The 26522-nt window shown below is 34.0% G+C and overlaps 1 protein-coding gene across 1 annotated transcript; it reads left to right on the forward strand.

The window, feature by feature from the left end:
- The first annotated feature begins 10013 nt into the window (after positions 1 to 10013).
- On the forward strand, positions 10014 to 19909 carry LOC129809930 (neprilysin-4). The gene is made up of 4 exons (XM_055860083.1): positions 10014 to 11865; positions 14711 to 15739; positions 15791 to 16070; positions 19316 to 19909. Exons 1-4 carry the CDS (start codon positions 10451 to 10453, stop codon positions 19490 to 19492), a joined length of 2901 nt encoding a protein of 966 aa, XP_055716058.1. The 5' UTR covers positions 10014 to 10450; the 3' UTR covers positions 19493 to 19909.
- The last annotated feature ends 6613 nt before the right edge of the window (positions 19910 to 26522 follow it).

Consider the following 26522-nt stretch of genomic DNA (forward strand, 5'->3'; position numbering starts at 1 on the left):
TTACAAAGGTTATCAGTTTGAGGTATTAGCTGCTATTCTCCGAGGTATGCCTAACATACCTAATAACCTAGCATAGCAAATATGCAGTAGAATGGTATGATCTAATGACAGGCTGTTCATATTAATTGTTTCAGTATCATCCCCCGGGAGTTCAAGAATTGTTATCAGTTTGTAGGTTCTCACAAAACGACTTCAAAGTACTGTAAAATGTTCCTTCTTACAGCCTTCCCTAATTACATAACGATGCCTCAGTGAGTGGTGCGATTGAGTCACCAGTTTTTCGGTTTTGAAGCATTTTCTGTAACTAGGGGAATGTTAGCATGGTTCGCACAGAGTGAACCTTCAAACAACGCAAATCTTCTCTTTATTTGCAAAGAGCTCGTTCGTCATTTCTTAGCCATAAGATAGATAATTATTAAGCTCATGAGACGAGACGAGAAATGATAAGTCCAGCTCTTTGGAAACAAAGAGAAAATTCGCATCGTTTGAAGGTTTACTCTGTGCGAACCATGCCTACATTCCCCTATTGTTGTTCAAGTTTCCCCCGAAGAATTGTATAATTTCAAAGTTCCAGAATTCACGAATTGAGTTACATTTCGCAAAAGAAGTTTTTGCTTACAAAACAAAGATTTATATCAATGGAAAACTTCTAACTTATTTACTGAACCGGCCCTACTCGGTGGTCTTGGCCTGTAAAAGACCGGTCGTCAATAGATCCTGTTCGCAAGTTTTCCATTTCTGTACACTGAGAATCCACGTTTCAAACGATAAAACTAGCAGGTTCATAGTCCCATACGTTAAGTAGCTCAGTCAGACCGAAATGCTCTTGATATACTGAAATGGGCATTTTTGGATTTCGACTATCGAGTGGATCGGTTATGATCATTAGCCTAGGGTATATGAAGAAGTTCACAACCTCAAATTTGCAGTTCCAATTGGAAATCCTGACCAATGCTTTCCGTAGTTGTTGCCGGAGTTGTTGATAAGGAGACTACCGGTTACTTAGTAATTGAAAACTTTACGTACTAATAATAAAAGGAACACGAAAAACTAGGGGAAATTGCCCAGTGTTTAAAATATATTGTGGAGTCATATTTATTGAGAAACATAGGAATAATTTGATCATTACAAAGCTTGGGATCGTACGAAGCATGGGCCCTTTCCCCTATTGTGTTTCTTAAGAGAAGTAATTCTGTGCTGAAAAAATTACCCTTGCAAAAATTTCAAAATTAGGCGATCAGAATTACCATGCCTCTACACATATCACATTTCAGTATTTTTCCTATAATTCCTGCCCTGTTAATCTCCAGAGTCAGAAGAATGGACATCGTTGAGTAAACACTGCACTTCAGGTAAATAAAAGACACGGGACCGTGTAACATAAAAATCATATCGATGTCCATAAACAGCTAAAAAGCAAGAAAAGTCATGTTGAGGGAATATTCAAGTTGCAATCATTCCTTATCTCAATCACGTGGAGAGATGGAGATTTGGTTGGAAATATCTTTAAAATGCGGTAGAATACTGCTGAATTTTATATCTTCACGGTCAAGGTTTCTTGTTTGCGTTTCCAGACATTTGATAAATCTGTGAACACAAGAAATCATTTTGGTGGTAAAACAAATCACTGACTACAGGGGCATAAGAGGTCATGATCTCGGGGAGGATATTTTAGTGATCCCTGCAAGATGCACCATTCGCTGTATGCTGATTTATGAACTCTTCTGTATACGAGTTAAATTGTTTTGACCTTTATCATTTACGGATGTTGAAACCATTAATCACAGCTCTGTATCTCAACTCTTTGTATTATATTTCAACACTAGAGTCACCTAATGCAACATTCATCAAACTGTCTTAATTTTCTCATCTTTTTCCCATTGTCACTCTTATTGATATCTTCCGACAAGACACTGATAATTGTTTATAAAGTATTATGTTTCAGAAACAGGAAAGGTACCATATATTTCATTGCACAAACTTAAGAAAGACTTGTATAATAAACTACAAAGTAGAAATTTTGCAATTGAAGGTAATCTCATCCATTTTGTACCTGCCAGTGTGTCAGTTTATCTTTTAAAAATTTGGTCCAGTACTTTGAGTATAAATGGATCTAGAAGCAAAGATAGAGAAAGATAAAATACTCTATGCCTATCCCTCAATAGTTGATTTATTTATCAACTACTTTAAATAGAAAGTAGGTAGGTTTGGGAATGCCAGAAAAATCCATAATATTTCGTCACTTCTTATCAAATGCTTTTTGAGATATTACTTGACCTTGTTTTAAAGCTTCTGATAAACAATCTTTCCTCTAATGACATTGCATTTTCACAACTTAAGTAACAATAATTCCAATTACAATGACTGTTGATAAAATTTGGCTAAATATAAAATCACTTGCTTCCTCTTTGATCATGTATACAACATACAAATATATATGCTGTCAAAAAAAAGGTGACAACGCGTCCCAGCTTTATAAAATGCTCGAATTCTCCTGACTTAATCCCATCAAAATTACTTTCACATCAAATACCTTATATCAATAAAATTTGATATTCTGCTTAAAGCCTGGCTAGAATCATTTGGAATATTAGATACTTCCAATTATAATCTATTGCAAGAGGGAAAAGCCTACAACATTTACTGAATAGTAAATTTTTTCCATCTACTTCTAATCTAATCCATTTCCACACATGATACTTCTATCTTTCTTCGCTCAACCAAACGAGAACTTCAGGGGTTTAACAATAGCTAATTAAAATAAATTTCTAATTGGGGTAACTGGAATAGGGATCGTTTAGTTATGAAAAATGCTTAAGAATTGCCAATTAGAACTTTAGCATTCCGTTAATCTACATCTTGTACATTTGAGTTCTCATTATTTAGATAGATAAGATAAGATTTTGCCAGGGGTCAGTTCTCCATTTCGGATATTCCGATGCATCCAGGCCACCAATTGGGCCCCTTATGCTTCCCCACTCCTATTCTATCTTATCCCCCGATACGGGTAGCCGCTCTATATCACAGCTCTGTGAGCAGTCAGTGCCGTTACTATGTCACAGCATCCCTTCTCGGTGTGTGTTTGGGATCAGTGACAGCGAATACTTGTATCGACTGAAGTACCACTTTCATGTCGAAACTCGTTTTCGTACCAGCCTCTATTGTTTTTAGGCGGTTCACTTTTTTGTCAATATGCACCAAGCACCATTGACATTATTATTCATTCATTCGCTGGACGAATTCAAAGCCGATATGGCATGAGAAATCTTTTTCTGCTGCTGCTCAGCTTTGAACCCCAGACCTCGCAGTCATAGAGCTACTACTCTATCCACTGACCCACTCGAGGCCCTATTATTTAGATAAAATAATAAGAAATAACTTCACAAATCTGTGTTCCAGAAAACCAGATGGGAATATTTTTTAAAAGCATTTAATTTTTTTGTTATTTATAGATTAAAAAAAAATAATAAATTTTATTTCATATTAAAAAATAATTTTTGGTAATTTCCGCCGATAAATTCATTAGGCATGGTGTGCATCGGGTAAGAAGACGACCAGAAAAATTCAAATTCTTCCCAAAGTCCCAGCCACTGAGGAAGGTTTTGAGTCCGAGCCGAAAGCTTTGGGAAAAATTTGAACTTTTCTGTGTTTCTTACCCGACGCTCACCGGTTTCCATACCTATCAAAAAGAACTGTTGTCCTGTTTCCTATTGTAACTGTTGTCCTGAGCATTTTTTATCGGCCAAAAGTTTCTTGACATATTTGTAAAACTTACTCAAAATGGTCAAATACGTAGAGCTAACTTCTTTTAATCCTGTTATATTATGAATCTGAATTTCTGAATTCTTCTATAGATTAAAACAAACACGGGGAGACGATCAGTACTGCAAACTGGACGATCCGAGCTGAATTGTCCATATGCGTATCTTTTGCATTGTAATTTTTGGAAAATATTTTATAAGGGAAGAGTACCACGGATCGGAATGTTAAGAGTTTAAAATATAAGTCTCAAGATATTATTTGGTATTTTTTGTGTATGCAAATTGGTTTATTAGTGTTCCATTTAGCTATATCTGTATATTTTAATTTTAAATTTTAACAATAAATAAATCAAAAATAAATGTAATTGCAACTATATACCCTGTACCTCGGATCGCCATGAATTTAATCAGGTGTCTCACGGAAAATTTGTTTTATAAATTAAATCTCAACTAATGCACCGCATTTTTGTGAGAGTTAAATCGTAAAAGTAACTAATCATTTTTAAAAATTCATTTGAATTGGTGCGACCATCTGATAATAACTTGACGATCCAAGGAACACTGCCGATCGCTGGTACTCTTCCCTTATGCATTTCTGGGAAAAGCTAGTTTCTAGCTGAAATAAACTCAAAATTGAATAAAAATTATGTTAAACTTTTAATCCAAGGAACAAAAGGATTTAGAAGGATTTTCCTTCCACTTCTGAAATAGAATTTATTTAGGGGAGAGTCGGCCTCTTTGAGACACTTTTTTATGTTTAGATTTTAAAGCATTATTTCTAAAACTTTGAAAATTATCTTGAAATTTCATTGCGTAGTATTCTGACTAATATAAAATTTATTAAAATAACTCGAAGTGTTTCTGTCACGTTCATTTAAAAATAATCAATATCACGCTCTCTTAAAATCTGGGGTATTTTCAGGATTATTCGTATACTAAAAAAACGAAAAGTGCTAAATAATAATCTACACGAAAATACTTTGATGACTTCAGAATTTTTAATTAAATAATTTTGAATTGAAATTTGACATTTAAGATGTTCAAAATGGGAATGCTATTCAATTAATTAAGCCGGTGGAACTTATAATTTATAGAAAAAAATTGCTGTTGCCCATATTCATGTTTAGGAATAATATTTGAGAAAATGCTAAAATTTTAATAACAAGAAATGTTTTTAGAAAACTTCGGACCCGAAAATCTTATTCTTTATAAATTTCGTACATCGAAATTTATAAGGAAACTTATAAAGGAATATCGTAATTTTAATATTTTAATTTTAATGAAGATAAAACTAAAAATTTAAGGTTAGGTTCTTGACCAAACAGTTATTTTGACCTGAAGAACTTTTAATAACACTTTATTTATAAACTGAAAAAAAAATATTTCGTAAAATTGTTCTTAAATGTTTGTGAATTTCTACTGGGGACATGAAATACTCGTAAATCGTATAACCTACATGCAAGTTCTTAAAGTTTGTACTTTTTCACAAACATTATTCATAACATAGTCATATATGACAAGCCTTTTTTGTTCTTTTACAAACAGTTATTCGAAGATTTTTGTTTGTCTGACAAAATTTTACGAACAAATGACAAGATTTTACGAATTTTTTGTGTGTTTACGAACATTTACAAACAAATGTTTGTTAAAGTACAAAAATGTTCGTCAAATGATCATTTTACGAACAATGTTTTTGAAAAAGTACAAACTTTTACGAATTTGTTTCTGGGTTATACGATTTACGAGCATTTTGTGAAACCCCAATAGGAATGTACAGACATTTACGAACAATTTAGCGAAATATTTTTTCTTCTGTGTACGTTATATCAATCAAAAGAACATGGGAAAATTTCTAACCTGTCCTTTCCGTGTTTTCCTTTCTAAGGTTAATGCTCAAAAGCATTCAATACTTTAGTTTTAGCAGCCAATCAGAGAATGCGATAGGACTGAAATATTTTATACGATTTAATAGTATACACTTCATGTGAATACACTTAAAGTATGATAATGTACTAATAAAATTGTTGAATAATACGTCAACTTTATCATAATGTGAATTGCGATGAAAGAACTTTACTTTAGTGACCATTAATCTATATCTGCTGTTTGACATAAAAGGCCTATAAAACGATCTGTTCTTTTTTAGTATCACCCATCATTTTAATATGCAAAATTCAATCCACTTAAATCATATCGAATGATAGAATTTTCTCACGAAAAGCCATAAAAAGTGGTTAAACTTGAAACATTATACTTCGCCCCAAGAACCGAAACCTTCATTGGCGAAAAGTGTTTAGAAGATAGAGCATTTGGCAAACGATATATGTACATAGTTGACCCTGAAATGCTGGGACATATGAAGTGCCTCACTTTTTTCTTGGCCAGTAGACCCATCATTCGTCTGTCAAATAAAATTTTGCGGTTTCACAGTCGCCGGATTTTTATTGAAGAATAATCCTTAGACTGTGTGATGCAGTAATTTTTTTGTCCCCTGCCATAACTAAAAGTCTGGGAGAGGGTTATAATTGTGCGTGAAAAATACAAAAATCTACAACCAAAGTCCCAAGTTTAATACGATGGGATCTTATGTTGAAAAAAAAAAGACATGAATAAGAGGATGTGGGCTTACACATCTTTTGGTTTATTTTTCATCGCATTTGTTGTGTGGCTGTGGAAAAATGCTACATAAACATCGACTTTTGCCCAAGGAAAATTTTTGCCAAATTGCTGGGTTTGACGCACTTTGAGGGAAAATTAATTCGACGCGCTCTCAGTAAAACCGAGACAACCGCGTGAATTGATAAATATTTTCCGATTTTGCAATAAAACATTTTAAATGCGTACGTTTTATTCCTATTGCATCTTTTAAAAGTGTGTTTTCTCAATTTGATATGTGGTTTTCGTTCCAAAACATAAACCATTTAGTCACTTATGGGAGCTCATGGTTGTGCCTCGAACAGATGGGATGCCAAAAATAGGCGTATGCACAATTATGTGCAAAAGAAAACCGCAAATCGTAATATTATTCTTAGTCTTAATGCACGATAAGTAGAGTGCTTCTAAATAAAATCCACCCTCGCCAAAATCAAATGCTTTATGGCATGGGAGTCCTATTTTGCAATGAAAATGTTCAGCAATGAAAAATGGAATTGTGGACTCACATGTGCATGAAAATTTTATGAAAGCACATAAAGATTGATGCAATGTTGATTTGAATATTTCTTAGTTTATAAAGTTTGTTTTTACAGATCATTGATGCCTTTAGTTTAGTAAAAGTGAAAATCTTGGGTTTCATTCAAATTTAGCTGGATTATTCTGTCATAATCATGGTAGGGTAAAGTGGTACAATTAGGACAATGGTACAATTTGGACAGGGCTTTTTTCTTGATAAATTTAGTACTTCATTTTTATTTGTATATTCTTAATGCTTCAGTTTTATAATTTGATTCCTTGTGCTTAAAAACAAATTTTGTACTGTATTTATCAAGGAAAAAAAACATGTCCAACTTATACCGGCGAATTGTCCAACTTGTATAACTTTACCCTATTTATGAGTTTTTTCATATCAAAATTTTTGGTTCTGAAATTCTGAGATATGTAGGGTACAATGGGGAAATTTTGAACAGAATGTAATTTTGAATTTTGAGAATTTCTCACTGTATGAGATGATCAGAGATAAAAGACAGAAAAAGAAAAGCACTTCTTGGTGATCTTTTTCTTTTATCTGAAACAGTAAAGAAATCTAAACCAATGATAAGTCCTGATAAGCATATGGTAGCTGAGATTTCTTACAGGCGCCCTCGAAATGCGTGCAACACGGGGTTCTTGCAACTCGGAATGTGTGAAAATTCGATTGTGAATTAAATTTTGGGGGTAAAAAATCGTGTCGAGAAAACGGTTCTCGGCCATCGAAATGGATTAAATTGGCTTGATGCGATTCTTTACTCCCAAAATTCAATTCACAATCGAATTTTCACGCATTCCGAGTTGCAAGTACCCTGAGTTGCACGCATTCCGAGGTCACCTGTAAAGAATCTCAGCTAACCTTTAGCTTATCTGGGTTTATCACTGGCCATTTTCTATTTTAAATAGTCTGAGTGGGAAAGGCCAACAAAAGAAAAAAAAAAGTTCATTGAAATCGGTTGATAAACATTAGAGATAGAGTCCGGTCCATTTGGATATAACGGTCAGGGTACAGTGATTTGGAGTAGGGACAGATGGAATCAACCATTGGAAAGGTCTCGATTTTAGCTACAATACTAAAATTTCATCGAAATCGCTTCATAAACACCGAAAATTCACTCCGGTCAAGACATTTTTTATTATAGCTCGGATCAGGGAACAGTGAGGGAGGAATGCGATACACCATTGGAAAGGTCTCGAGCTCAGCTAAAACATACTAAAATTTAAAGAAAAAACATAGTCTAGTTTTCGAAATATTCGAAATCAAAATTTCGAAAACCGATTTTTCAATTAATTGGATCCTAGATCAAATCGGATATAATTGGGATGTCAAGAGGGTAGTACTCCACGTAATACTCCACGTAGTACTCCACGAGAGCTTTCCAAAACACCAAAATTTTCAAATTCCAGAACCGGAGATATTGCCATTTGTAAATTAAATTTTTGAGCCCGTATAGCACGGGTCAGAGCGGTCGTGGGGACTTATTTTTTTTTAATCGAAATCTCTTAGGCCCAGCTATAACATACTAAAATTTGAATTCGATCGATGCCATAGGGGCTGAGTTATTGAAAAAACAAAATATGGGGGTGTTTCAAAATGGCGGAACTGGGTGGGGATAGATCTGACATCACCTACTTGTAGCCGCCCATCGATATTTGACCTTTGCCGAAACCCGCTTGTCGATATCTCTCCATTCTCTCTCCAGAAGTGATTATACGATGGACGGACGGAATGAAACGGACGGACGGGACGGGACGGCAACAAAATCGATTTTTAGTTCATGTGATAATAGTGATCTATAAGTGTTAAAACGTATCCAAAATTTGGGCCCGATCAGACAAGGTTGCACTTCACCTTGGACCACAAAAGCGACGAAAACTGAGATTGTAAAGAATCTCAACTAAAAAAATAAATTTAAACATTAACAAGACTTGCTTCAAAACGGTACGTTTTAGCTATGGAATATATAAAATGTTTTGATAGGAGAAGATTTTTATACATTTTCAAAAGTTAGGTAATAAACTGCAACTATTTCAAGTAGAAATACGTTACAAAATTGATTATAATTTAGTATACTTGTTTATATTAAAGCACCTAAAACTTATTTTATTCAAATTTTTAAGGATCCTTCTAAAAGAATCATGGCCTAAAACAATCGGTTTTATCGAAAACTTTGACAAAAATGATCATTCTCAAAGGCACTTCAGTGATCCAAGTAAAGGATTTCGTGCAGTGGCATGTTGAAAGTTTTCTCAGTTCGATCCTTTCTAAGAAATCAACATTTAACCGTATACTTCGGGAGAGAAAGCAATACCGAAATGACTAAATAAATCACATTACTAAAATATCCAGTCATTTTTTTATTTAAATAGTATTTATGAATAATATAGGCTATTCTGTTTTATTATCTCTAAAACAATTTATAAGATACAAAATAGAAAATTAAAAAAAAATGAATTTGACACATTTTTTTGCAGAATAAGATACTTTTTTAACTTTAAAAATTTTGCTTTTTTCTTTTTCTCTGCTCCAAGTTCCAATTGAAATTTTAAAATATTGATCAGTAAAATATTGAATTAATCAGTAGGATATTATATAATTAGTACAGATATGTGCTAAAAATCTAAAGATGAATCTTTTTCTGTAACATAATTGAATTTGAAAAAAAAGCCATACAACACCTTGAAAACAAAATTTATGGAATTCATTGCTTCGTCTGCAAAAGCCGAGACATCAGCTAAACAGATTATTCCGCCTCTCTATAAGCGTAAAAATAATTTAATTTTGCATTTCATGCCAGATAATATGGTAAGTGGTGAAATGTAAAATCATTGAACTTCAATTTACCATTTGCGATAAACCTTACCACACGTTTATTCTCCAGAAAGAAACTCGCCTTAATCATATGCAGTGTCAGTGCGCTTATTGATGCCAATGAGATTCTACAATTGATTCTTTCTGCCCAGACTTGCGAGAATTTCCATTATAATTTATTTGCCAGGTTTTTTTGTGCCTCCTCAGACCACTTATCGGAATTTGCTTAATTGATCTGACTGGGTGAGTGTGAGAAAGGGGCAGAAACCATGAAGCTCTTCTGGCTGAAAAAAAATTTCTTTTATTGATTGTATACAAACACATGAGATTCTGGTCATTTGGAACGATACTGTGGAGTCACTGTAAAGACACAATATAACGACCAAATGCTCTCTCATGTGGAGGCTGAAATATTATAATCAATGCGTATTCTGCAAGTGATGTCGAATTGACTTAAATTGGTTCAACGAGATCAAATTTGTGTCAGTCTTGTGTGATAGCAATTCCCCGCACAGAGTTATTTCAACCACTGAAGCTCTTAAACGTGATCCTCTTGAGAATCATCCCTGGATCTTGGGTAAAGCTCTTTCTGGAGCAGGTTTATCCTGAAGGATTCTGACGAAAAGAGTGCAGTGAGGCAAAATTTGTCCATGTTTGCTTAACTGAGGAGTGTTAGTGCAAAGACCTTGTGATGAGATCCATTGAGTGGAGATACAGTGACAGTGGTTCCTACGGTGATGGATGCAAATTGGGTGTAAACAGAAGTACTGGACGCCTTCAGTGGTGTCCAGGAAGCAGATGCATAAGATTTCTTGTTCTAATTCCCGCCACACTGCTTTCCATTATTCTAATCTGTGTCCTCTTGACTCACTTTGACATGTCCAAGACTGTTTCACATAGCTCTCACAACATAATCACCATCAACACAAATCCCCAGAATAGAAATCAGGCAGCAGAAGCTGAGGAATCCCAGAAGAAATGCCATGTAATCCGATTTAGAGTACATGAAGCTCTCGATATTGGAGAGAATGATCTGCTAAAAGACATTAGGACATCCTTTATTCCCTCAGAATCTGTGATTGTGCCCCCAAAATGTCTCAATGAGGATGAGGATGCAAATGAAAATGAGGAAACAAGTTCAGAAGCCACAGAAAGTCAAGAAACCGTTGAAGAACTCGATGTTACCATTGACACCAAAGACAATTCTCAATTAATTAGTTTGTACCACAGATTTAAGAGGAACATCAATGATACTCTCAGAGAAGCTGAACAGGATCTCCTGTCCACAGACAAGGAAGGGAATAAAACCACAGAAGAGCAGCAAGTCAATGTGGAAGATAAGGTTCCAGTGGGAGATTTTAGTTCCTTCTGGCAAGAAAATAGAGCGACTCCAGCTTCAATCCGGGAATCCCAAGCTCAGACAATGAAACAGTACATGGACCTAAGTGTTGAACCTTGTGAAGATTTTTACCAATATACCTGTGGGAATTGGGAAAAGATGAACCCTATTCCCAAAGACAAGTCTATTTATGACACCTTTGAAAAGCTCCGAGAGAGCTTAGATTCTGTCCTAAAAGAACTTTTGGAATCCCCAATTGGATATCCTCCAGCCATAGAACCTACCGAGCCAATCACTCCTGAACCCACGATCCTTCTCGATAATGTCCAGGATCTCGATGTCAAGGCAAGGAGGGCTGAGAAGAGAGTCAATGGGAATGTCGGTGGCCGCAAAAGGCGTCACCAATACCACTATGAACATGCAGATGTGGCAGATGATGCTGAAATCAAAGCCAACCAACTCTATGGATCCTGCATGAATCATGATCTGTTGGTAGAGAGAGGAGTTGCTCCTTTGTTAGAGCTCCTTGACAATTTAGGCGGTTGGCCAGCATTGAATCCCCTCTGGAATGACTCTGATTTCCATTGGCTAAATCTCACAGCTCGCTTGAGAGTCTACAACAATGACATCCTGATCATGGAGTGGGTAGGACCAGATATCAAGAACTCGGATGAAAATATCATCCAATTTGATCAAACCAGCCTGGGATTGCCGACAAGGGATTACTTTATCCATGAATCAAATGCTGTTTATTTGGATGCTTACAGGTAAGATTTATTATGATCATGTGGATAGGGGAAGGCCAGACTTCGCACACTTCATGGTTTTTCCTATACAGTAGACTCTCGCTCAATCGGCTCTTTTTTAATCGGGCGAAAAATTTTGTTGACAATTTTCACATTTAATTATGAAGATAACTTGTTCAAATTCGCTGTAGTTCTTCCTATTTTATCGCGGTTCTTTATAACAGAGCGATTTTTGTGGAATTTACAAAGTCTTTGACGCCCAAATCTATCGATAAACCAGATGACATTTCGTCCCAAGTGCCCATTTGAGAGAGAGTCTACTGTATATTCCTTTAATGAATCAGACCTATGGCAATATATTTTAAAATCTGGTATTAAGCCACACATTTCCTGAAAAATAAGTCAAATCAATTAAAAAAAATATGAGAAAAATGTTAAGTGTACGAAGCCAGAGTATGTGCGAAGCCTGAAAGCCTTCTCTATAAGTTTAAGAAAACATTTAAATGCCAGAGTTACATCACATTGACTGTCAAAACCAAGGAGGAGATACTAGTTTGGAAGTGGTGTACACTGAGATAGAAGTACTGCGGAAGTGGAAGTGTCAAAAATAAATTATTTTTCTGCTGTTCATTTAATTACAGTACACTGAGAGAAATTCGAAAAAGTTAAAATAACATTCCGGAAATGTTAATTTTATCCTGCAGTATTGATCCAAAATCGGTGTAAATATATTACCCTTTTTAGGTGTATTGGGGGTTAAAGTTACCCTTTTTCATCTTAATTTTACCCTTAGAAAGGTGTAAAATTAACATTAAAAAATGTTGATATATTTTTTACACCTAAAAAATGTTAAAGTTCTGAGAAAAAATGTTAATCACACCCTCTTTTTTTCTCAGTGATAGGATAGATTACGGTAAGCATGTAGCTTAATTAAAACTTGCCCTGACGGCTAAATTTATGCTGTTTTTTGTCGGAATTATTTTCAATTCTTCATTAAAATTCTCGTGAAAACATTGAAATATCGTTCAACTAACCCCTCTGTTACAAAAAAGAAGAAAATCCATATTAGATTTCAGTCGTTTCTTTTAAATTCAAATGCCGGAAGTGCTTGAAAGTGCAGGAAGTGCTGGAAATCAAATATAGCACTTCCCAAATTGTGGAATTCTGACGTTCTGCAAACAAATTTAGGCAGTGCTGGAAAAGGAGTAGATAAATTTTTCGATTATCATCTCCCCCTTGGTCGAAACCTTATCGTTTTTCTGCCATTTACTCATATTTTAATAAAAAAAAACGCAAAAAATTTTCGCATAAAAATCAGTCAGTTTAGCTGAGACACAAATCATTTCTCAATTTTGTTTTATATTTTTCTATTCATTTAATTATCTTCATATTAGTTCCTCATTAAAGAAAAAAACGCGAAATTTTAATAATAATTGTAAGGATCGAACTAAAAGGGTTATAAGAGTCACCGTTAAAATTAGTTAAAGCTTAGTCAGGACACACACCAATTTATAAAAATACAAAGAAGCATAGTGCAAAGCGAAATAGTAATTCCATTTTTAACTTGAAGCTGAAAGACAGTTCTAAAAATAAAATACGAATAAAATACCAACCTGTGACATCATTATTAGTTTTCATGGTGTGTGTCTCAGCTAAACGTAAAAAAATGGAGTGGCATATTTGCTATTTTTTCAGTTTTTTATAAAAAGTATTTGTAACCAAATAACTTTCACAAACGATTACTAAATTATGTTACACTTAATCATAAAAAATGTAATCCAAATTACAAAATAGTAAGCTGAGACACTCACCAGATTTTTATATAAATCCGTAATAAACTAAACTAATACTTATATTTTTAAAATTGATCATTCAATTTCTTTTAGTGTTTTAGAGTTAAAACTCTCAAAATGCTAACCGTATTCGTTGAATTAGTTTATCGCACGTCTAGACTATCAATGTAAAATTTTTATATTTATCTGAGACACACACCATAAAAATTGGTTTTCTGCGTATTATGATTTTCTTACAATTATTTTAAATTATCTTCTCAATGAATAATAAATGGTAGAGTAAAATTTATCAAAAAACGCTCTTTAAATAATAAAGGAAAAAAGGTTTACTGCAGGTATTGCAAGTATAAATTCATTATAATGTTACATTTTTAATAGGTGTGTGTCTCAGCTTACCTGCTTTTTAACGGTCAGTTTAGTGGAGTTTTAGTTCATTTTTGCCTAAATTAATGAATGTAAAATTAATTTTTGATATTCAGTTAGTTGTTTAGGTTTTAATAAATTTATTTTGCGGTATTTGAACATAATTTTATTTTATATTTTTTTCAAAATTATATTTAGAATAGATTTTTGAAAAATCAGCAAATATGAAAAAAAAATTGCTTTTTAATAATTTTCGTTCGGTCTGTCTGTGGCAGAAAATTGGATTTAATTTATGACTAATTTAATCAAAATACTACCGATATGTTCATCAAAAATTAAAAATTGAAAAAAGCCGAGACGCATACCTGATACCTTAAAGAGTATAGACGTTACGTTATAGGGTGAGACCTCCGTAGAATCAGCCACTAAATGAAATTTTCCATTGCGTATAATTTGTACAAAAAATGTTTGTATGAGGTTGATAAATATTTCAATGAATAGTAAGGGAAGTTTAAAATACAGAGTGATTTCCTCAATATTCCTTCGACAGCAAAGTATAAGACACCACTATCTAATACTATACGTGGCTATATCTGCCTCGGTCTCCCTTAATAATCTCTCCAATCTCTCAATTAAATTGATATTTAAAAAAAAATCTGAAACTCTATAATTCAGAATCTTCTTAACAAAATCCAAATTTTATCCAACAGAGAATACATGGCAAAGATTATAGAGCTTCTGGGAGCAAATGAAGAATCTGCAGAGAAAACAGCTTCTGAAATTGTTGATTTTGAAATCCTTTTGGCAAAGATTACAATGCCACCAGAAAAGCGCCAAAATGTATCTCTCCTCTATCGCCGAATAAATATCTCAGATCTCATGGAACTAATACCCGGGATTGACTTCCAGTACTATCTGACCATTGTACTGGAACGACCAGTGACCGAGAATGAGACTGTGGTGATGTACGCAATGGATTACATGAAGCAACTGGTGCAACTTCTGAGCGACACTCAACCACGCACCATTGCCAATTATTTACTCTGGAGATTTGCCAGGCATCGCACAGGCAATTTGGATGATCGATTTCAAGAGGCCAAACAGAAATTCTACTTCTCCCTCTATGGCAGAGAACAGTCTCCCCCTCGATGGAAAAATTGTGTAACTCAGGTGAACACAATCATGGGCATGGCTTTGGGGGCCATGTTCGTGCGGAAGTACTTCGATGAGAACAGCAAGGAAGACACTCTCCTGATGACCCAGGAACTTCAAGAAAGCTTCAGGGAGATCATCAATGAGACAGACTGGATGGATTTGCCCACGAAGCACCTGGCAGAGGCCAAAGTGGATGCCATGTCCTTGAAAATTGGCTATCCAGATTACATTCTCTCACGCAGTGAACTCAATGCTAAATATATCGACATGAAAATAGATCCGCACAATTATTTTGAAAATTCCCTAAATGTTCTCAAGCATCTCACAAGGACAGAACACTCAAAATTGGGACAGCCGGTCAATAAAACAGCATGGAATACGGCGCCGGCCATCGTCAATGCGTACTACAGTCGAAATAAGAATCAAATAATGTTTCCGGCGGGTATTCTTCAGCCACCATTCTACCACAAATACTTTCCACGTGCTCTCAATTACGGCGGAATCGGCGTAGTTATCGGTCACGAGGTCACCCATGGCTTTGACGATCGAGGTCGCTTGTTTGATAAGAACGGAAATCTTCACAGGTATTGCGAGTGAAAGTATCTGAGGATGTCTTAAGGAAGTATCTTTTGCAGGTGGTGGAGTGAATCAGCAATAACCAACTTTCAGCAAAGGACAAATTGTCTGATTGATCAGTATGGGAACTATACAGTGTCTGAAGTGGGTATTCCAGTGGATGGGGCGAGTACTCAGGGGGAGAATATTGCAGACAATGGTGGCATGAAGCAGGCTTTCAGAGCTTACATGAAGTGGCTCTCAAGACCAGAAATTACTGCTGAAGAGATAAAAGATGAGACACTGCCAGGATTTGAAAATTATACAAACACTCAACTATTTTTCATCAATTTTGCACAGGTAACATTAAAAAAGAACCAATGCAAAGCGCTCCGTGGTATGCTCGAACCAAGGGGTAACTCATAAATAAGCTATTAGAGTGACTCGAATTTCTGTATCCCTGAAATATTGTATGTGTTCCTTCAAGTTATTTGAAAATGGGTTCTCCGGGCTTCTAATAAAAATATATGGGTTCCTAGATTTCCTAGAAAAGATATATGAGTTTTCCGGGTTCCATAAATAACACATATGGATTTCCTAGGTTCTCTGAAAGAATACGTGGGTTCCCTGAGTTCCCTTGGGTTGCCTTGATTTCCCTGAAAAAATGCATAGGTTCCACGGATTTCCCAAGTTCTCTAGAGTCCCCACAAGTTTCCACAAAAATATATAGGTTCCCCGAGTTCCCTAGCTTATTTGAAAAATGTATGGGTTCCTATTGGTATGAGCTCCTTCGGCTTCCTGAAATTTATATGTGTTCCCCAGGTTTCTTTAGGTTTCCCGGATTCATTCGGATTCTCGGGGTTCTTTTGGCTTTCCCGGGTTTCCTTAGGTTCCCCAGACTCTCAAGGGTTCCGCAGGTTGAAAAATCTTTATTTCATAAAAATTATTCAAGGTCATTTTCGTATTTGAACTTAATTTCGTAACTGGACAAAATTCGAAAAGTCCTAGAAAAGTCACGCTCGCTTAGGACGGAGGGTCAAAGAAGAAGAATGAAGAAAATTGGTCACAATATCGCTATATCTAACCGTTTGACCTCTGCATTATCACACCTCACCGACACAGATGGTCAAAAAGACAAACTCTATAAAAAAAAAATAGAACAAAAATCAGCCTGGGAAGTTCCAGTAATAAAAATATGTTTGAAAATTATATTTGATCACATCAGTAAAGCTTCGAAAGTTAAATTTTCGAATAAGATTACGACGCCTCAAGATGTGAATATTTTACATTTTTAATTTGGTCTTTGAAATATCTTTCTTCGTAATTTAAAGCAGCCTTCAAAGAAATTTTTTTGGATATTGAATTTAAATTGAGATTTCTGTTCAATAAGGATACTCCAAAGTTTATGTTTTTTTACAAGTTTGAATTTTTTTACGATCTTTTAGACTAAAATTATGTATAAAATGTTTTAGAACTTCAAGTCGTAAATTCTAAATTTCTATTCCTTTCGATAAATTTAGTAATTTTAAAAGTTCCTTTCATTAGCTAATTCCGAAAATTTTATTTTCGCAAGCAGATAGTTTAGTAAACTATATAAATATTATTAAGCGTATCGAAAATTCTTTTGTTTAGTTATTTCGAAATATTCTCGCATAAGTATTCATCTTTTAAAGATGATTCTGCTTTCAATTTGTAAATTCTAAGATCTTATTAATTTCGATTAGCTCTATTATTAATAATTTTATTTTAAAAGTTAATTTCAAAAGTTTTTTATTTTCGAAAATAGATATTTTGGAAATAGATTTTATTAAGTGTATCATATTATTCTTTCATTCAGTTTTTATTCATTTATTCGGCTATTTCGAAGTAATCTCATAGATATTAGTAGAAAAATTACCTAGTAGATTGTGGACAGTCTAAGATCCCTAAGAACTGTAATAGATTTCGTGATTGTAAAGAAAATCTGATGTGAAATTTAATTGTATCAATGGAAGTCCGGAAATTGTTGAAGGTAGAAAATCACTCAGGGAAAATGCATCAACTTTTTTTCTGAGCTTTCGGCTCTGTCTCCAAGCCTTTATGAGTGATCAATTGCGTTTCGCTCAATTTGGTCAAAATTATTTTGCACTTTGTGCGAACAAAGACTAGTTCCCAGGCTCCACGGAAGTCCCGAGAATAGGAGGAAAAAATAGAAAATTTGTCTTGCCAAGAGTAATGAAAACTGAAAATTGAACGAAACTCAGAGAAGAACTTGAAGACTTGACCACTGATTAAGGATTGGAGTCTGAGCGGAAAGTTCTGAAAAAAGTTAATGCATTTTCCCTGAGTGATTTTTCACTTCCGACAATTTCCGGGCCCCCAATGATGTAATAGATTTCGACTGTTTTATCAATAAAGTCAAAGGCGAGATTTTGGTCTAATTTATGCTTTGCAATTTCACTTTATTTTGCCGATATTTCGATCGGCTCCCGCCTTTGACTTTATTGATTTCAAGGAACTTCCCGTTTGAAAGGAGAAGCTGCTTCTGAATTTTCCTTGTCAAATTTTCATAGTTTGTCAAAGCTTATTATTTTAAATTTTAACTGATTTAATTTTTTTTACTGAACACCAAGCCGATGTGATGAATTGAACCCAGTACCTCTGCATCTCAAATCCGGTACTTAGAAAACCTTAATATATTTGGAAATTTCACTTTTCGTAATTGATTTTTGCTATCAAATTTGGAATGTTTCCTCATTCTAAGACTTTGAATTTTTAGCTGTGCAGATTTATTCGAATTGTTTTCGAAAGTCTTTTTCGAAAATTGAACTATGGGTCACTTTTCGAAATTTAACTAGTTTTATGTTAAATCATTAGTTGAAAATCGATACACTTTCGCTTTCTTTAACCCATTCAGTCAAAGTACCAGAAATACTTTAGATAGAATGTTCATAATTTGGGATTAGTTTGCTACAGATTAAGAGATGAATTTTTTGAAAAGAAAAAAATTTTACCTATTATGGGGGCGTGAGGAGTTGCCCTCAAACACGCGTCTTAACGGTCACTGAATTTAAATTCTGTGCATTAATTCATTACAAACTCTATTGATTCAGATAGAGTAACTATCCAAGAAAACACATTGGCAACTAGAATTCAAATCAGGAAAGAGGCCAATTTTAACAAATTCGACGGGATATCGAATTTTCCGTCCGCCATTTTGAGCAAAAATTTTGCATGACTTTCCGAGAAGTGAGAAACGAACAACAAAATGTATTCTCATCTCTGTGGGGCTATTTTTTCCAAGTAATTGAAGGACTAAAGTAACTAAAAATTCATTCCCGACAGAAATTCGAATATCAATTGCCCTGGAATAAATCATCTAAAATCACTCAATTTGCGTATGATGTATAATACCATGGTAAGGAATGGGTTAAGCTCTTTAAGCGAACGAAAAAAAAACAAAACGGTTGGACTAGTTAAGCTTAAATTTCGAAATAATTTGAAAATACATTTTCGAAATTAAATTTCCCAAAATTTCCAGTATTTAATCAATATGTTTTAGAATTTTGAAAACTACACACTTCTCTTTTACGAATTAAAAAATATAGTAATTAAAATTTTAACAGGTTTGGTGTGGAGCAATGCGAAAAGCCGCCGTTGAAGTTAAGCTGAAAACAGCCGTTCACAGTCCCGGAAAATTCCGTGTTATCGGTACAGTATCGAATTCTGAAGATTTCCAAAAAGCCTTCAATTGCCCACCATTATCACCAATGAATCCTGCCCAGAAGTGCGGTGTCTGGTGATGGTAGAAGATGCTGCTGAGAGAACGCCAAAAGACGTCCCACTGTGATTCAACTATTAATTTGAATGTATCTATCATTGTGAACAAATGAATGTACGAAAGGATTGAGATATAAATGACAAAATTTATTAGAATCCCCCTGAATTTATTGCTAATTGATGGCCCGTTGACCTCTCCCATGGATACTCAATAATATGGGATTATTTTGAGATGATAAATGTCTCCTCCTGGCAAAAGTAATCTTTGCGCAATAATATCTTTTTTTATTTGCCCCATGTGAAAGACTCATGGAAGCAATTGCCTCATTGTAATGTATTATTCCATTTAGTACAAAATAGTCCCCTCTAACGATTCAATTACATGTAATTTAAACTTAATTATATGATTTGGTGTCATCAATAAAAGTGTTTTAAAGCTGGCAGATTTGTTTTCATCATCATCAACTTTTTAATTGAGACCATCAATAAGTATTAAAAGTATACATGCGTGATAAGTATTTGCGGAGTGTTGCTTAAAGAATGATTTATTGCACAGTTTATGTTTTCTCGAAGTGTTTAATGTACTGATAGTCTTTGTTTTTGATTTTTCTTGGCAATTACATATCCAACAAAGGAATATACATTCCTCCTGGAGATATGGCATTGATTTAAATGCAATTTTCTTTAAGAAGAATTTATGGGTCTAGAGACCACACTTGAAGTGTTATGTGTTAGAGCTCCTTGTGAGATTTTGAGCCTTTATGGGATCCAATGATATTTATTAAAATGAATTCATTGTTCTGATTCTGGTCAATTATTCAATTTAGCGAATTAAAGATGAAGACAACTTGCTTTGAGACTCCTCTCAAGTGTAATTTCTTGGAGTAATTGTACCCATCAGAAAAAAGCCATGTTGTACGAGATTGAATGATGAGATGAACTAGATTTGTTTATATGCAATACCACGTCAAATGGCATTCTGTTATCATGTTCACATTTTCCCTCAATTACAATAACATGATATAATTTAATATTGTGACTTATTGCCAACCTCAGGAGCGACGCACTAAAAGCCCCCCAGACGCGCGTAGACCTTGTGGTGTCATTATTCATTTGATCAAAAAATTGTCTCTGGAAGTGTTTGTAAATAGAAAGATTGATATGCCATCATTTTACATCATGTTGTTGATGGTAAAGACTTGATTGGATGCTCAAGAGTCTATTGAGAAAATTTTTGGTGGCACAATAAATTGGATTTCTCAAGCAATTTTCCTTGTAGTACAAATTGTATTACAAAAGTTACCTTAATTCGATTAAAATAGCTATTTCCGTTATAGCCGTTATAGCACGTTCTAAATTGAAACTATGGCTGGGGTTGATTGAGAACCGTAAAGCCGAGAGTTTACGATGACAGCCGATAATTTGATATTTGTTAGATTACCCGCAATATCTGTCACTGTTGACAGTTCATCCTATAAAATTTTATAGCAATATAAAATAACAGCAATTTAAACAAAATAAACTTTCGTGTTTTGCTTATTATAAAATTACAAACCATAAAATGCAGAAAAAATATCAACAAGTCATTTAAATTCACTTTATTTTATTATACCAGCTTTCTGCAGAGTGTTAAAGTCACAACAAGTGGTTAAACATTGGGGTAACATTCTATTTATGTCTCTCTTAAACGTAAATAAATATTTTATCATCGTAAAATACAAATTGCACTTCAAAATTGATTGATTTACTGTAAAGATAGGTGTGCATTTTTCACATCGTCTCATCAAACACTAAACTGTTTTCCTGACTTATCTCTTTGATGTGGTAAGTCTTTCATAAATAACAATTGAGCCAAGGGAAAAAGAGTCAAAATAGCGTGTGACGAAATCCAAACAATTTTTGTCATGTTGATGTCATGGACTTTGAAGGGATTTCTTCTTCAATTTGGAATCCAAAGAAGCGCGCAATAAGAATTCCCATCTAAAGACTTTAATTTATATGGATAGATGGGTATATGATGGAAAAAAGGACCACCCGAAACTTTCTTCTCCACACTTCATTAGGATTTATTATAAGAAGACTAATGCTTACACATTTATTCAGAATTGTCTATTTCGACAAAAATCTATTTACTCAGTCACATGGAAGAAAAGGTTTGTTGTATAGACGTTTTCTTCAAGCATCAAGGGATTTAATTAATTTTTTCGTGTGAATAATGTTGACATTTAATATTTTTTAATCCACATTAAACCCCAAATAGACGACTACCTAGTGGGTAAAATTAATCAGTTGGGTTTATAACGAAAAAAAAAATCTCAAAAGATATTTATAGATAGGGCTTCTTCCCAAAAAAAACCTCAGTTATTCCTTTGATTTCTTTTGCGTCTGGAGGATCACTTTCTAGATAAATCAAAATCGTCCCAGTGAAAGATACTTCCTCTTTTACCAACAACAAACCAGTCTCTTCTTTAGACAAGGTACACATTTCAAGGGGACAAATCAAGTGTTGTAATTGCACTATTTTGTACTTTCCTAACTCAAGCTGTGCATCTTTTATTTGTCTCTGCAGCAATAGCTTCCGGAGAATCTCTCTTTGAGACTAAAATAGGCAATTAGTAAGACAACACGCAAGACATCTCTTACACGGTGACATGCAAAAGAACAACCAATGAATTCCAATAGGATTTGCTTCTTACTATTTTATGAAAATAATTGTCACTTTCAGCAGTACACCGCTAAAGGCCAATCCAAGACAAACCTCTTTACCAAGCCCTCAATAATTCGTGTTTATTTTGCTCAAAGTGCAAAAGCATCAGACAAACTGACTAGGACTAGGGTAAAGTGATATAATTTGGAATTAGTGTTACAAGTTGGACAATTCGCCGGTACAAGTTGGACATGGCTTTTTTCTTGATAAACAGTACAAAATTTGTTTTTAAGCACAAGGAACCAAATTATAAAATTAAAGCATTAAAAATATACAAATAAAAATGAAGTACTAAATTTATCAAAACAAAAATCCCTGTCCAAATTGTACCACTGTCCAACTTGTACCACTGCACTGTCCAACTTGTACCACTTTACCCTATTTGCTTGTAGCTAAATCTGAATTTACTGAACAACTGAAAGGCTAAGAACTCTTATCTCAACAGCATGTCTTGAGGTGCGAATTGGTTTGTATTAAGTCAATTTTAGAAAGTGCTAGATTTCTCAAGTACAAACGCTGCAATATTGCATAATGTGGGAAAATGGCAATAAATTTTGCATTGCACATTGTTTTTCAAAAGTGTCATTTTCACACTTTCAAATTTAATACAACACACAGTAAATCACAATTTTATTGACTCTCTGCAAGAAGCACGTAAATATTTCTATAAATAACTCGGTAGTTTGGTCTTAGATAGCTTTATGAATTATTGTATGCACTTAAACAATGGGAGTGCATTGTGTTGCAATTGGCTTTTCAAAAGATAAATTAAATTCGGAAATTGCATGTGATTGAATTTGTATTGTAAAATTGTTACAAGAAAAATACATATAGAAAATGCGTATTAAAAAAAATATTATTTGGAATATTTTTTATTTAGGTTATTAAGAAAATACTTTAGAATTTTAACTTATGTAGGGGCCACTTCAATCTAGAAGGTGATATTCTCTTAACATTTGGCTTGTAGAAATGTATCCGAAAAACAGTAAAACAGACTGATTGAATTCAACTCGTTGTGACGCCACGAGCCTAGTTGCTCCTGTTACATCTACCTTGAGCATATTTCCGATTATATCTGCAATAGGGCCTATTTTGTAATTGAAATTTATTTGTCTGATAAAATGTAAAAGATCGTTATATACGACAAAAGACTATACAGCCTGATAAAAAGCATTTCCGCCGTTTGGCTTTGGAGGCTGGTCACCAACGCTAAGACGGCGGCGGACGCCTGATTCATGCCTTATTGCTACATACTTTTTGTTAAAATTGTGTATGCTTAAGAGTAATAAATATATAATAATATCGTAGCGACAATTCAGGGTAACTGTACCAAATTTCGGCATAGTTATATGCAAGCGCTAGTCTTAAGTTTGAAATGCAATAGGGAAATGTTGACATGGTTTGCACAGAATGAACCTTCAAACAACGCAAACTTTCTCATTGTTTACAAACAGCTAGTTCGTCATTTTTTAGTCATAAGATAGATAATTATTAAACTCATGAGACGAGATGAGAAATGGTAAGTCAGTTCTTTGCAAACAAAGAGAAAATTCGCATCGTTTGAATGTTCACTCTGTACGAAACATGCCTACATTCCCCTATTACTACTCGAACTCAAAGAGAGAGAACAGTTTTATAATCCACTTTTTACCAACATTTTTTTAATACAAATTAATTTTTTATTACTTCTTTTTAATGAATGTTGCTTGGAACTTTGTAGATAGTTTATCGTTTTAGTTCCCTCGAAAATTATTGTTAAAACATTTTGAAATGAATAAAGATATAGACATAGATTTGGGTAATATCTCGGCCAACTCCATTCCCATACTCTGCTAAATAAAAAAGGGTCAAATCGATCCAAATTTGATCCTTTTGCAAAGGATGGATCAAATTTGGATCAGTTTGATCCTTTTATTTTTACCAGTGTAGTTTTTTGCCCTTCCGGAATTTTTCCAAAGTCTTTTTCCAATCATCTCGTTCGCCGAAGTGACATTTTGTTGCTTTTTTTGCATTGTACAGTCTTTGGAGTATTCAAAAACTAAAAATTCATTGAAAAATTGAGTAACATAAAAAGTGGCCGAAATTGCAAGCCGGCCGAAATTTAGTACAAGTCCCCTATGTGAATTTTTAAAACTCCAAAATAAAAATAGTCAACGTATTTTTTGTCTGCAAAAAAATTAAGCTTTAAAAGAAATGTAGAGAAAGATGAGCCGACGGTGGATGATACTCGTATTTTTTTAGGACATGAATGTCCTTCCGGTGAGCGTCGGTGTATTGGGTGCAATCCAAAATAAAAACACACAATGTACCATTTTTTTTTTTTACCAGAGCTTTCGACACCTATCGTGTCTTCTTCAGTGGCTGTTGAAGGAATTTATTTTTTTTTCTAGCGCTCCCAACTAATTTCAAACAACTGATGTATAAAAAAGTAGACCAAAACTTGACAAAATATCCAAAGAAAGACTAACCAAGAAATAAGTGAACAACCTTGTAAAAATTCAAAATGAAAAATACATTATAAATTCAAAAATAAATTCCTTCAACAGCCACTGAAGAAGACACGATAGGTGTCGAAAGCTCTGGTAAAAAAAAATGGTACATTGTGTGTTTTTATTTTGGATTGCACCCAATACACCGACGCTCACCGGAAGGACATTCATGTCCTAAAAAAAATACGATTAAAAGAAATGAGTCTACTGATTCATTATCATCTAAGATATGTCTAAGCAAAAATGAGAAATGCCATCTATACCACCAAATTTGAGGAACTCTACTGTATATAAATATTTAGCCTATTTTAGCACATACATGTACTAAACCAATTCCCAATTCGTAACAAAATGTTAAAAAAAAATCAGTAAACCATAAAGCCTAACTGTTAATTTTTAGCATAATCCTCAGAATATTAAAATAATTTAACCAATAAAATATATGTATTTCTCAAAAGCTCGGATTGGCCAGGCCATAAACATATTTAAAGCAATGAAAACTTTAACCAATCAGAGAACGTAATGCTATTGGAATATTTTATGTGGTTGACTGTTTAGTTTAAGGTGGATTATTTTAAAGTGAATTTATATTATTCTATTTTAAATATTGTTAATAGCTTCAACACATTTAGATAAAAATAGTCAATAAAAAAATTAACCAAATAAATATAAAATTTTTAAATGAATAAAAAGAGTCAAAAATATTTTTGGCAAAAAGAAAGAATATATAATATAATACTGTTTTTCTATTCAAAAGAAAAAATGTAGCAGGAAATAGACGGAGACACTGAACCTTTCTTGATTTTCACAATTTTATTCTCTACGACGTTTCGAGGATGGATGTCCTCTTCATCAGGTATCGAATATTCTGTGTCGGTCAGTCGAATGGTGAACATCACAGATCAATTTGTGATCAAAGTTCAAGTGCAGTGTAACAACTCCCACCTGTACGTGATTTTCCCTGCCATATTCGATACCTGATGAAGAGGACATCCATCCTCGAAACGTCGTAGAGAATAAAATTGTGAAAATCAAGAAAGGTTCAGTGTCTCCGTCTATTTCCTGCTGCAAAAGAAAAAAAAATGAAAAAAATATTTCTCAGGAACACTTCTTTTAGTACATGACTTTTCTCATATGCTTCTGTATAATCGTCTTTTCTTTCATTGGTTTCTGTCACGATTGTTTTCACCAGTTCTCGTCGTGTTCCAAAAACACCAAACAGTCGTGACAGGAACCAATCCAAAGAAAAGTCGATTAGGGGAAATGCTTATAATTTTGTCCAGTTTCTTATTTTGGACACTTTGAGGATAACATTGGACACTAAAAATAAATTGATTAAAATGATGGATTTTTATTCCAATATTTGATGAATAATGAATTCTATCTAAATATTTGTTCTTTTTGGAAGATTTTAACACTAAATACGTTAAAATTTGAATATGATTTGAGTTGAAATTGCTTTGTTGAAAATTCAGTGTGAGCAATTGCTTACGAGAAATATGACAGAACTTCGTGGCTTACTTCAGTCTTATTTAGTTTTGGTGAAGTACTAACAAAGTTTGTTCGCTGTTTTTGAGTGATATTATTGAATATTCATTGAATATTGTGTTGATTCACGTTACTGATGATTTATACATTTGACCTGGAGTGAGATTTGCCTTGTGAATTAGATTTTTCGTGTGAAAAATGGGAAATTTTTTAAGACATTCACCAGTGAGGTGATGATTCTTATTTTGGACAGGTGTTTTTCTCACGAAATTTCGTGAAGTTTTAGCTTTTGTGATGACTAGGTTGGACAAATGTCTGGAGAAACAAAGGAGCATCATCTCTACGAAAGAGATGCAGTGAGAAATGCCT

The sequence above is a fragment of the Phlebotomus papatasi genome, chromosome 1, assembly GCF_024763615.1.
Source record: "Phlebotomus papatasi isolate M1 chromosome 1, Ppap_2.1, whole genome shotgun sequence".
Lineage (NCBI taxonomy): Eukaryota > Metazoa > Arthropoda > Insecta > Diptera > Psychodidae > Phlebotomus > Phlebotomus papatasi.

Excerpts from the sequence above, each read along its gene's own strand:
- LOC129809930 (XM_055860083.1), top strand. The coding sequence starts at position 10,451 with ATGAGATCCATTGAGTGGAGATACAGTGACAGTGGTTCCTACGGTGAT. Across the intron at positions 11,866-14,710 it reads GTTTATTTGGATGCTTACAG|AGAATACATGGCAAAGATTA; the intron begins GTAAGATTTATT and ends TTTATCCAACAG. Across the intron at positions 16,071-19,315 it reads TTTTCATCAATTTTGCACAG|GTTTGGTGTGGAGCAATGCG; the intron begins GTAACATTAAAA and ends AAATTTTAACAG.